Below are 13,845 nucleotides of genomic sequence, written 5' to 3'. Positions count from 1 at the left end.
GATATTTAGAATGTGGACATGTATTTTAATCTGATTCTCAGCAAACGGTTCATTTGTAATTATTTCTAAATATTTTAAATAGTCGTGTGTAACTTCTTTTACTGATGAAAAAAATTCTGAATGTGTGTGTGGGGTGTGTGTGTGAAACTGGGAACCCCCTGGCCTTGCTATGTCTCTGGAGCTGGAGTTGCAGAATTGGTCCTTTTCCCTGCAAGCTGCTCCTCCACTTTCCGGCCAAGGGAGGGAGATGCTCAGAGTCCAGCCAAGAGCCTCACCCCCAAAAGGATATCTGGGCATGGGCGGAGCCGGGGGGGGCAGCTGCCCCCCCCGAAATGCATAAGAAATAATAGAAATCTGAGGTTCTGCCAAGCGAGAGAGGGCTGATGGGGGGACTCGGCTTCGCAAGGGTTAAAGGGAAGTGAGCTGCCTTCCTAGAGAGGCCAGGAAGCAAGGGGGGCCAGGTCCTCCAGCTCCAAGGCCCCTCCCTCCCCAGTCCTTTCCTGCAAGGGAGGGGGGCGGGTGTTACTTTGTGTCTCTCCTGCAAGGGCTGCCTCGCTCTCTCCTCCTGGGATCTGGTGAGTCTCCTCTCTCTCCCCCCAGAGGGTGCAGGGGGGGAGGGGGGGTCCCAGGGCTGCAGCAGGGGAGGGGGACGGGGGGGCCTGATCTGCTTCTAAAGGGGGGGAGACCCCAAGTCAGGGGGGAGGAGAGGGTCCTGCCAGGGAGGGGCCAGGGCTGCCACGCTCTCCTTCCTGCAGATCAGAGGAACCCTGACTCCCCCGAAATCCCCCTTCTTTATACAGTACAAAGGAGTCCCTGGGACTTGAACTCTGTGTGACGTCGCTCAGCCTCATTGCGCAACAGAGGAAACATCTGCAAATGGTTTTCCAAAGCTGGACGAGGAGGTGGACTAGCCCCCCCCCCCAAAAAAAAAGGTGGGAGAGAAAGGCCAGGGATAAAGAGAGGGATCCCAGCCCAGAGTCTGGCTGCTGCATTGGGGACCAGTTTCCCAGTGTCTCCCAGTGTCTCCCAGGGCAGCCCCCCACGGAGGCCACTGCAGCAATCCCCTCGCACCCAGAGCAGGGCATCCCAGGACCACATCCTCTCTCTCCCAAAGGGATTGTTGCTGGAAAAGCAGCCGGAACTGGGCGCTGCTACTCACCGAGCCTCCTGGGACCTGGACATCAATGTCTCTCTGTGTGTTAAGCTATCTAACTGAATAACAATACTAAATTACCCTCCTAAATTTCAAGGGAGATGTATTTGGCCCCACCCACTTGGCCCTCAGGGGTTGGCGAGATACATTCCTGGCCCTTGGAGCGAAGAAAAAGGGAGCCCACCCAGGAGTCTGTCTGGAAAACAGCAGAGAGTCCAAGTGCAAGAAAAGGAGACAAGCAGGGGAGTGGGGGTGGGGGGAGAGCAACTCCTGAGGACCCCCAGGTGAGGACCCCCACTAGAGCCAAGCATCCATTTTCCACAAGATACAAATGACTCCCTTGTCAGTCAGTTCTGACTTCATGCATTGACTGGAAGGCAGGAGCAACCAGGCTGATTCATCTCCCAGAAATCTCTTCAGTTGCTTCCACATTTTGCATTGCAATCTTCCTTCTAGGGGAGCTAGAGGCTGCTGCTTCTTCCTCCTCCTCCTCTTTCTTCTTCCTCCTCTTTCTCCTCCTCCTCCTCCTCCTCCTCCTCCTCCTCTTTCTTCTCCTTTTTAAAAAGGCCCTTTCCACCTGGCCTAGGGGGTGAGGCCCAGAGTCACCCAGCCCTACTGTGTTAAATATCTATTCTGTAGTTGACCTCCTTTCTTCCAATGGTTTTATTTCTATTTTATTGATATTGTGAGATGTGAAACTGCAGTCAAGTACAATATTCCTACAGTGGACACATTAGGGGATGTTTTCTACCACTCAGGAGAAGACTTCCTGTTTCCTCCTGAGCTGGGACAGACTTCCACTCCATGTGACTTGAAGAGGGTGCAGTCTGTTGTACTAGCATGGAGGAGCACACGGCCTCCATCTTCTGATCAGTGTGTCTTCTCCATTTTGCTGTGCGTTTGGAGAAGTGACTCCTTAGTGGCAGTCATTTGGGACTAACTTCTTTATGGAATAGTTCTAGTTGTTATGTAACCTAAGCCTGCCTTCAGGGATATGTCTGTGAACATGAATGAATCTGTGAGTAAACTACTTTTATATTAACGTGAATCAGATTATTGTGCTTATTAATTTAAGAGGGATTGGAAGGGATTTTACCAGGAAGGAATTTTTAATAGTAAGACTCAGATGAGTCAGCAAGAAGCTGAGCGCTGCGTAATCTAAAAAAGGGGGTTGTATGGAACTCTGCTAGAATATGGAACTTGCTAGTGCATGTTAGGAAGGATATCATTCAATAATATATCTTCTTCTAACTCCCCAATTATCCCCACAGATTTAATATGCTGTAAACCGCTTTGAGATTTATTGTTAAAATATAAAGTGTTATAGAAATTTAAATAAATAAAATAGCTCATGGTTTGGGCTGTGGTGCAGTCCAGCCCTGGTTCCCTCCAAGACTCATCCATGCTTGCTCTGGGATCCTTTTTCTTCTCCTGATATTAGACAGCTTTTGTAACTGAACAATGTATTTGCTTTGTAGGATTTCTAGCGCCTCTCCTTAAGACAGACAGAACTTGGTAGAAGACCAAAGGGTTCCTTCCGATCTCTTAGAGGCTTCCTGAGAGCACAGATGGATGAGCAAGATTCAGCTGGCCCTGGAGCAGGAAGGGGGCATGGCATCCAAACCGGGAGCGGTGGGGGATTCTGGGAAAACTCTGTGCAGAAGATCCTGGGTGAGGAGGACACCCTCCGCTCAGAGGTGCAGAGCCAGCAGGTGAGGCAGTTCTGCTGCCAGGAGGCCAAAGGACCCCGAGAGGTTTGCAGCCGACTCTACCACCTTGACCATCAGTGGCTGAAGCCAGAAAGGCACACGAAAGCTGAAATGCTGGATCTTGTGATCTTGGAGCAGTTCCTGGCTGTCCTTCCACTGGAGATGGAAAACTGGGTGAGGGACTGTGGAGCAGAGACCAGTTCCCAGGCAGTGGCCCTGGCCGAAGGTTTTCTCCTGAGTCAGGCAGAGGAGAGAAAGCAGGTGAGAGAGACTTTCCTCTGGATACTCCCAAGGCCTCCAAACAGGACAGAAAACATCCCATCATGCTCTTCTGATGGCTCATTTTTTTCCTCCTGAGTCAGGCAGAGGAGAGAAAGCAGGTGAGAGAGACTTTTCTCCGGATACTCCCAAGGCCTCCAAACAGGACAGAAAACATCCCATCATGCTCTTCTGATGGCTCATTTTTTCCCCCCTGGGAAGGCATCCATGGAATGAGATCTGTCACCCTTGAAGCTGTTGGCCCTGACATTCATTTTTTAATCCTTCTCCCCATTCTCTCTCTCTTTTTTTATAATCATGTTTTATTAATTTTCCATACAATCATTCCACAATACAATTTCTATTAAACTTTTCAATTTTTGACTTCCTTCGGCTTTTCTGTCAATCATTCGAATTTAGTTTCTTTAAATACCCTTTTCCAAATTTTTATATTGCCTTTATACCTTCCCCCCTCTTACATTTTACTTTTTTACAATATTTCTTATTTTATCACAGAGCTTCTCTAAATGCCACTAACGTTATTTCATTATCACTTAAACATTCCCAATAATCTGTTAATTTTCCCCAGTCCTCGATGAACTTTTGATCTCGTTGATATCTGATCTTCCCAGTCAGTTTATCAAGTTCTGCATAGTCCATCAGCTTCGTTCTCCATTCCTCCAACCTTGGTAATTGTTCTTGTTTCCATTTCTGAGCCAATAATATTCTTGCCGCTGTTACTGCATATTGAAAGATTTTATGGTCCTTTCTATTCATTTTGTTGCCTACAATTCCTTAGAGAAAAGCCTCTGGTTTCTTAACAAATGTATATTTCAACATTTTTTTAATTCATTATATATTAACTCCCAGAAGCTTTTCACTTTCTTACATTCCCACCACATATGAAAAAATGTACCATCTGTTTCTTTACATTTCCAACACTTCTTACATGTTTTGTACATTTTTGCAAGTTTTACTGGTGTAATATACCATCTATACATCATTTTCATAATATTTTCCTTTAATGCAGTACATGCAGTAAATTTAATACTTTCATTCCATAGTTTTATCCAGATTCTTTCACTTCTTCATATGGTTTCATTTTCCATTTCCCCCCTTCTTTCATAATCAAATTTCCATATGTAATCCAATTCTTTCTCATATTAGTTTTTTTAACAGACATAACCTCTAACGGAGACAACCAGTGTGGAGTTTTTGGTTCGAGTAGGTTTTTATACCTCTCCCATACTTCTGTTAACGATCCTCGAAAAATGTGGTTTTCAAAACTTCTATGGATTTTCTTCTTTCCCACCCATAGATACGCGTGCCATCCAAATCTATTATCAAATCCTTCCAAATCTAACAGTTATGTATTTTCTAGTTTTATCCATTCCTTTAACCAACAGAGAGACACAAGGCTTCATAGTACAATTTCAAGTCTGGCAGGGCGAAGCCTCCTCTTTCCTTTGCGTCAGTTAGTAACTTAAATTGAATTCTTGGCTTCTTTCCCTGCCAGATATACCTTGAAATAACTCTTTGCCATTCTTTAAATACCCCGGTCCCCTTGATTATTGGAATCGTTTGATACAGAAATAATAATTTTGGTAGCACGCTCATCTTTATCGTTGAAATCCTTCCCCAAAATGACAATTTCATTCGTCCGCACACCTCCAGATCTTTCTTTATCCCATTCCACACTGGTATGTAATTATTCTGATAAAAATCTATGTTTTTGGGGGGTTATCCAAATTCCCAAATATTTCACCTTTTTCACCACCTCTATGCCAACTTGTTGCTGTATATTCTCTATCTTATCTTGATCCATATTCTTAACAATTATTTTAGTCTTCTTCTTATTCAGTATAAATCCTGCTATTTGGCCAAATCTTTCTACCTCCGTAAGTATATTTTTCACACTTTCCAATGGCTCTTCCACCATTATGACCAGATCATCGGCATAGGCTTTCACCTTATATTCATTCCGGCCTACTGTAACCCCTTTTATTGTCTCATTTTCTCTTAATGATTTTAGAAGAACCTCCAGTACCATGATGAATAACAATGGTGAGAGTGGACATCCCTGTCGCGTACCTTTGGATATCCCTATTTCCTCCATAATCACGTTATTTACAATTAGTTTCGCTTTTTGCTCAGTGTAGATTGCTTTTATTCCATTGAGAAATCCCTTCCCCACCTCCATATATTCTAGGCTTTTTAACATAAAGTCCCAAGAAATGTTATCAAAGGCCTTTTCTGCATCCACAAATATTAGCACCCCATTCTCTCTTTTGAATCCTTTTTCTTTTTCAGGGAAAGGATCTCTTTGCAGAAATGGGCCAGATTTCTTCTGAGGCAGAGAGGCCTCCGTTGAACACCAGAGAGAGGCCACTGGGTAAGAAGGGAGGAGGTTTTTCTCCGTTTAGTCTCATTCTGTTCGTTTTCCAACTCATCTGTGGGTTCTTTTCATCTTTTGTTGGGGGAGATAGTGGGACCAAGAGCCCAGAGGAGGGGAGATATATTTCGGCACAACTAACATCTGAAATGCACCCAAACGTCCAAATGCACTCAGCAGGCGAGAATTTATCAAATGCCAGTCTGTAGTTTAGATGCACTGATTCACATCATAGAATCATAGAGTTGGAATAGACCACAAGGGCCATCGAGTCCAACCCCCTGCCAAGCAGGAAACACCATCAGAGCACTCCTGACATATGGTTGTCAAGCCTCTGCTTAAAGACCTCCAAAGAAGGAGACTCCACCACACTCCTTGACAGCAAATTCCACTGTCGAACAGCTCTTACTGTCAGGAAGTTCTTCCTAATGTTTAGGTGAAATATTCTTTCTTGTAGTTTGGATCCATTGCTCCGTGTCCGCTTCTCTGGAGCAGCAGAAAACAACCTTTCTCCCTCCTCTATGTGACATCCTTTTATATATTTGAACATGGCTATCATATCACCCCTTAAGCTCCTCTTCTCCAGGCTAAACATGCCCAGCTCCCTTAGCCGTTCCTCATAAGGCATCGTTTCCGGACCTTTGACCATTTTGGTTGCCCTCCTCTGGACACGTTCCAGTTTGTCAGTGTCCTTCTTGAACTGTGGTGCCCAGAACTGGACACAGTACTCCAGGTGAGGTCTGACCAGAGCAGAATACAGTGGCACTATTACTTCCCTTGATCTAGATGCTATACTCCTATTGATGCAGCCCAGAATTGCATTAGCTTTTTTAGCTGCCGCGTCACACTGTTGGCTCATGTCAAGTTTGTGGTCAACCAAGACTCCTAGATCCTTTTCACATGTACTGCTCTCAAGCCAGGTGTCACCCATCTTGTATTTGTGCCTCTCTTTTTTTAAAAAAAAAAAAAAAAAGCAGCACATGAGATTTATTTTGTCTTTAACAGAAATGAAATGAATGCCATTGTTAAAAAAATAATAATACATTGATTCTATACTGGGCTTATTACTTTTTATTTATCAAAGACATCTTGATTCTGTTAATATATCTTGGTTAGTTGTCCAAAGTGCAGACCTGCTATACTTTTCATGCCTTAATGATCCATTTGCATGCAATATTAAAATTTCAAGTTGCATTAATAATGGATTCACTGTGCTTGTCCACATTATAGTGAATTTTCAGAGAAGCAGGTTAATCTTTTATATATATATATATATATAAATATTTATTGAGATTTTTTGAATACAATGCATAAACAACATTACTTATATCATAACTTAGTTTCATCACTTCTTTGGACTCCCTCACATCTCCCGCTCCCACTTACATCGTTATAAAATTTTTCAAGCAAATTATCATCTTATTTAGAATCTTATATCCGCTCATTTAAATAAAATCTGACAGATCTCCAATAAATTCATATTTTCGTTAGTCTCGCTTATCGTCAAATTCAAATCTAATTCCATGGTAGGCAATTATTTATGATCAAGCATCCTTCTTAACATTCAAACAAATTACAATGTTTTTGTAAATAAGTCTTAAATTTCCTCCAGTCTTCTTCAACCCTCTCTTCCCCCAGGTCTCGGATTCTGCCGGTCATCTCAGCCAATTCCATATAGTCCATCAGCTGCATCTGCCACTCTTCCAGTGTGGGTAGATCTTGAGTTTTCCAGTTCTTTGCAATAAGTATCCTTGCTGCCGTTGTTGCATACATGAAAAATGTTCGGTCCTTCTTTAACACCTTCTGGCTGACAATACCCAGAAGGAAGGCCTCTGGTTTCTTAGTGAAGGTATACTTAAATACCTTTTTCAACTCATTGTATATCATTTCCCAGAAGGCCTTCACTTTAGGGCAGGTCCACCAGAGGTGAAAGAATGTTCCTTCACTTTCTTTACACTTCCAACATTTATTATCAGACGAATGGTATATTTTGGCAAGTTTAACTGGGGTCATGTACCATCTATATATCATTTTCATTACATTTTCCTTCAGAGCATTACATGCAGTGAAGTTCAGCCCAGTGGTCCACAACCTTTCCCAATCCTCAAACATAATATTATGCCCAATGTCCTGTGCCCACTTTATCATAGCCGATTTAACCATTTCGTCTTGTGTATTCCATTTCAACAGCAAGTTATACATTCTTGAAAGTACCTTAGTCTTAGGTTCTAACAGTTTGTTTCCAACTTCGATTTCTCCACCTGGAACCCTAACTTTTTGTCATTTTTAAAAACTTCTTTAATCTGAGCATAATGTAACCAGTCTCACACTTTATCCTTCATTTTCTCCAAACTCTGCAATTTCCAATTGTCACCATCTTTTTCTAAAATTTCCCAATATTTTGGCCATTTGGCCTCCATATTGGGTCTTTTTCGGGCCTTAGCTTTTTTTTGCCCAAGTGCAATACTTTACATTTCTCCCTGTTAAAATTCATCTTGTTTGTTTTGGCCCAGTTCTCTAATCTGTCAAGGTCATTTTGAAGTGTGATCCTGTCCTCTGGGGTGTTAGCCACCCCTCCCAGTTTGGTGTCATCTGCAAATTTGATCAGGATGCCCTTGAGTCCATCATCCAAGTCGTTGATAAAGATGTTGAATAAGACCGGGCCCAAGACAGAACCCTGTGGCACCCCACTAGTCACTCTTCTCCAGGATGAAGAGGAACCATTGATGAGCACCCCTTGGGTTCGGTCAGTCAGCCAGTTACAAATCCACTGAGTGGTAGCATAGTCAAGACCGTATTTTACCAGCTTCTTTACAAGAATATCATGGGGCACCTTGTCGAATGCCTTGCTGAAATCAAGGTAGGCTACATCCACTGCATCCCCTTCATCTACCAGGCTTGTAATTCTGTCAAAAAACGAGATCAGGTTAGTCTGACATGACTTATTTTTCAGAAATCCATGCTGACTATTGGTGATCACAGCATTCCTTTCTAGGTGAGAGAAGCAGGCACTCTGGGCCTCCCCCTTACCTTTTTCCTCTTGCAGGTGACACAGTGATACTGGCTAGACCTCTTCATCCATCTCTGAATGGGGAAAGAATGGAAGCAGCGGCTGTGGAACCAGATCAGGTCAGGGGAACCTGCCTTGTGGGAACAGAGGTCAAGGGGTGGAAGAATGTCCTAGCTCAAGGAGTGGTGGTGAACAACAGTGTTGTCTCAGAGGAGGACATTTCCCTTCTTCTTTTAGGGTCCAGTGTGTTTTGAAGATGTTGCTGTTTGTTTCACGGATGAGGAATGGGAGTTGCTGGATCCTGACCAGAGAGCTCTGCATAAGGACGTCATGGAGGAGAATCGTTGGATCGTGGCCTCTCTCAGTAAGGCTCCCTGTGGGATCATAATATCTGTTTTTAAATTCAAAATTCCATATGTGACGAACCTCATATATTTTCACAGAACTCAGCAGCGCCCCCTACAACACCAGATATCACAATCCCCCCCCCCAAAAAAAACCTTGAACAGTAAATTACTGTTTTTTCTGTGAATGTTCTTCCTCCAGTTGCGGCTTATTAAAGAAGGATCAGCCTGGTCTGAACTCCCCAGACCCTTTTAAGTATAAATGTCAGAGTTGTTAGGGAAGCTGAAGTAGCTTCTGTCAGGTTTTCTGTTTTTGTTTTTCCTCCCGTCAGTCTTTGGTTGTCCAAAGAGAAGACTGACATTGGAAATGGAGGGATGCCATGATGGAGGCCAACAAAATCCATTCAAGAGAAGAGCCAGGCTTGTCGAATCACAGGTTCCCCTAAGGATGTCGGTTGATCCCCGTTAATTAATGCACCCAACCCTTCAGAAAACCATCCATCTAGCCCACTTGTGTTATTCCTCTAATCCATTTCTCTTCATTGTAGATAGAGATGGACTGGAAATTAAGAACATGGGTGAGCATGAGAAAATCCCCACAATGGAGAAGCTGAATAAATATCTTGAAAATGGAAAAAGTTCCTATTCCACTTGCCATCAAAGAAATCCCATTGGGAAGAAACCCTATCAGTGCATGGAATGTGGAAAGAGCTTCAATAATAACTCCAATCTCACTTCCCATCAGAGAATTCATACAGGGGAGAAATCCTATCAGTGTGTGGAATGTGGAAAGAGCTTCAGTCAGAGCTCCAGTCTCACTTCCCATCAAAGAATTCATACAGGGGAGAAACCCTATCAGTGTGTGGAATGTGGAAAGAGCTTCAATCACAGTGCCAATCTCTCTTCCCATCAGAGAATTCATACAGGGGAGAAACCCTATCAGTGTGTGGAATGTGGAAAGAGCTTCAGTCAGAGCAGCAATCTCACATCCCATCAGAGAATTCATACACGGGAGAAGCCCTATCAGTGTGTAGAATGTGGTAAAAGCTTCAGTCACAGCCACCATCTCAATTCCCATCAGAGAATTCATACAGGGGAGAAATCCTATCAGTGTGTGGAATGTGGAAAGAGCTTCAGTCAGAGCTCCAGTCTCACTTCCCATCAAAGAATTCATACAGGGGAGAAACCCTATCAGTGTGTGGAATGTGGAAAGAGCTTCAATAAGAGTGCCAATCTCACTTCCCATAAGAGAATTCATACAGGGGAGAAACCCTATCAGTGTGGGCAATGTGGAAAGAGCTTCAATCAGAGCGCCAGTCTCACTTCCCATCAGAGAATTCATACAGGGGAGAAACCCTATCAGTGTGTGGAATGTGGAAAGAGCTTCAGGCAGAGCGCCGGTCTCACTTCCCATTGGATAATTCATACAGGGGAGAAACCCTATCAGTGTGTGGAATGTGGAAAGAGCTTCATGAAGAGCTCCTCTCTCACTTCCCATCAAAGAATTCATACAGGGGAGAAACCCTATCAGTGTGTGGAATGTGGAAAGAGCTTTAGTCAGAGCGCCCATCTCACTTCCCATCAGAGAATTCATACAGGGGAGAAACCCTATCAGTGTGTGGAATGTGGAAAGAGCTTCAGTCAGAGCTGCAGTCTCACTTTCCATCAAAGAATTCATACGAAGAGTGGAAAACCCTTCATTATACAACTTTCAGTTCTAGGGAAACACACCATTTTAAACAGGCCTTTGGCTGATTGACATCTAATGCCCTATTTAAATGTGGTGGGGAGTTGGGGGTTACAGGTTTTGGGCTGTGTGTTTTTTTTTTTGTTTTCATTGTGTGATTTTATGTTGTAACCGTCCTGTGACCTGTGAGTGTAGGGAATGGGAGCCAGCTCTTAGAGTCTGAGGGGTCTTTGCCCCCAAAAAAGATATTTGAGGGGGCCACCCCCTCAGTTCATAGGAACAGCCATTCAAATGGCATGCTTGCACCGCATCCTCTGACTGTTTAACTGATGTGGGGCTTACTAAACCCCTCCTATATTTTATTCAAGTTGGCACCCCTGCTATAGGGCGCTATAGAAATGAAATAAATAGAATAACACCATCTTGATCACCTTCATCTGCACATGTTCCAGCTTGACAATATCCTTCTTATTATCATCATTTAAAAAAAATTATGTGCCTATCATCTGAGGATTTCACGGTGCTTCACAACATAAACAGACAGGTTGAAAGCAGGGCTTTCTCAAAAACAAGTTAAGCCCGATAAATCTCTCTTTTTCATTTCTTGTTTTGGGTGCAGTTACAAACTTTGTTGATCAGGGGACTGCTGTGAAAATACTGCATCTCAATTTCAGTAAGGCTTTTGACAAAGTCCTCTGCGACATTTATGTGAGGAAGCTGGTAAAATGTGGGCTGAATGAGGTAACTGGTGGATTTGACTGACCGAACCCAAATTGTCCTCCTCCATGGTTCCTCCTCATCCTGGGGCAAAGTGACAAGAGGGCGGCTGCAGGGTTCTGTCCTGGGCCCATTTTTGTTCAACGTCTTTATAAATGACTTGGATGAAGGAACTGAGGGGATGCTCATCCCATTTGCAGACGACACCAAACGGGGAGCGGAGGCCAATGTGGCAGAAGGCAGAATCAGATCAAGGGCAGGAATAGTACCACTTTCTTCTGCCTTGGTCTGGCCCCACCTAGAATACTGTGTTCAATTCTGGGCCCCACAATTTAAGAATCTCAACTTTTGTTTGCCAGGGGCGGTGGGGGGTTACAGGTTTTGTGTTTTCATATTGTGATTTTATGTTGAAACCATTCTGAGAACTGTGGGTGTAGGTGTCTGGTCATGTGGGATTGCTAAGAGGAATTATGAAAAATGAAGCAAGCTACTGTGTCAATGGTGAAAGCATCACTTTGACTGGGTTTGGGTCATTGACTTGATTTCTGATCGATCCCACAAGCCTCTGCATCTCTGCCCCATTTTCTCTATGTCTGTCAGTCACGTGTAAAGCATTCTAACACAGACCAGTTGCTTACCAGGCCTCCTGGGTACATAAAAATAGGGAGGTAGCTTTGATGTAGCTTCTGTTAATCTTTAGGTAGATCTTAGGGCCAGGAACAGAGTTCACATGGATGTGGTAAAATGCCTGTCTTTCCTTTTACTGCTGGGTTTATTACCACCGGGGTTTGTTAATTCCTCCTTGTTTATTTAGCCTGTATGCATGCTCAAATAGTAAATAGTTCTTTGTAGTTAAGCGGCTTCCTCTGATCTGACTTTGTCCCCACGTGAGGATTTTTTGAAATGCTCAGAGGAAATCTGATTGGTTCTTACAAACGCTGTGTTAAAGTTCTTTTTTTAATAAAAACGACCTGGGCCAGGAAGTGGAACGCGCACTTTCTCCCAGAGTTTTGCTGGTCAAGCCTCGTGTCTATTGTATTAATCAGGGTCCAATCCGTCCTTTGCCTTCAGAATGCAACAGCAGGGAACAGGAGCCAACTTTTAGAGGATGATGGGTCTTTGCCCCTTCATAAAATATTTGAGGGGGGGCACCCCCCCAGTTGATAGGCATTGCCATCCAAATGGCATGCATGCCCCACATCATGTATTGATTATGCGAGGAGGGGCTTACTAAACCCCTTCTATATTTTATTCAAGTTAGCACCCCAGGTATAGGGCGCTATAGAAATTAAATAAATGCATAAATGAAGCAAGGCTATCTTGATCGCCTTCATTTGCATATGTTTCGGCTTGTCAATATCCTTATTATTATCATCATTTTAAAAAATTATGTGCCCTTTATCTGATTTCTCGGTGTTTCAGAACATAAACATACAAGTTGAAAACATGGCTTTCTCAAAAAAACGTCAAGCCAGAGAAATCTCTCTTTTTCTTTTTTCTTTTTGGATGGAGTTAGAAAGTTTGTTGATCAGTGGACTGCTGTGGAAATAGTCGCCCGTGATATTTATGTGAGGAAGCTGGTAAAATGTTGGCTGAATGAGGTAACTGTTAGGTGGATTTGACTGACCAAACCCAAAGAGGACTCCTTCATGGTTCCTCCTCATCCTGGGGAAAAGTGACAAGAGGGGTGCTGCAGGGTTCAGTCCTGGGCTCATTGTTGTACAACGTCTTTATAAATGACTTGGATGAAGGAACTGAGGAGATGCTTATCACATTTGCAGTGTGGCAGAAGGCAGAAGGCAGAATCAGTTCAAGGGCAGGAATAGTACCAATTTATTCTGCCTTGGTCAGGCCCCATCTAGAATACTGTGTTCAATTCTGGGCACCACAATTTAAGTATCTTAAATTTTGTTTGCCCGGGGAAATCAAGAAGGTGGGGGAACACAATCCATCTTCCTTTTATAACACGTGGCAAATGTTTATTGAATATATAAATTGTTAAAACTGTTGCAGGAATCCACCCAACACTCACGGGAAAATGTATCGTGGTCTTTTAGAACAGGCACCCCCAAACTCTGCGCTCCAGATGTTTTGGGACTACAGCTCCCATCACCCCTAGCTAACGGGACCCGTGCTCTGGGATGCTGGGAATTGTAGTCCCAAAACATCTGGAGGGCCGAGTTTGGGGAGGCCTGTTTTAGTATAATGAAATGAAACTTTAACAAATGACATGCTGAAAGTCTGAAATTCCATCAGGACAAGTTACTTTTTGTTTACTGTTGTAACTATTGCTTTCTGAATATTTATCTTCTGTACCATGAAGATAAAGAAAAATAATGTTTTTTTAAAAGGAGATGGGGAAATCACGTGTACTATTCCATCAATCTGCTTACATGTGTTGACTTTTATTTGGAGACTGTAACTCCCAGTAATTTCTTTATCTGTATGTGTTTCTGTGTGTTCAGCACACATGATTGCAGGTGAGACTGAATAAAACACTTCATCGGAAAAATTAGAAGCATCTAATGTTCCCTGGACTTTTAATAATAATAAATAATAATAATTTCATTATTGA

General features: G+C 43.2%; 1 protein-coding gene across 1 annotated transcript; it reads left to right on the top strand.

Annotated features, from left to right (window-relative positions):
* Positions 1-3,065: 3,065 nt before the first annotated feature.
* LOC309340647 (uncharacterized protein) lies at positions 3,066-13,327 on the top strand (the record flags this gene model as incomplete). The annotated part of the gene is made up of 3 exons (XM_081859530.1): positions 3,066-3,123; positions 9,415-9,906; positions 13,284-13,327. Exons 2-3 carry the CDS (start codon positions 9,441-9,443, stop codon positions 13,325-13,327), a joined length of 510 nt encoding a protein of 169 aa, XP_081715656.1. The 5' UTR covers positions 3,066-3,123; positions 9,415-9,440.
* Positions 13,328-13,845: the final 518 nt, after the last annotated feature.

The sequence above is a fragment of the Podarcis erhardii genome (assembly GCF_964252035.2).
Source record: "Podarcis erhardii genome assembly, chromosome: 4".
Classification (NCBI taxonomy): Eukaryota; Metazoa; Chordata; class Lepidosauria; order Squamata; family Lacertidae; genus Podarcis; species Podarcis erhardii.
The sequence above is the reverse complement of the archived record's forward strand: the minus strand, read 5'-3'. Positions and strand labels throughout refer to the sequence as shown.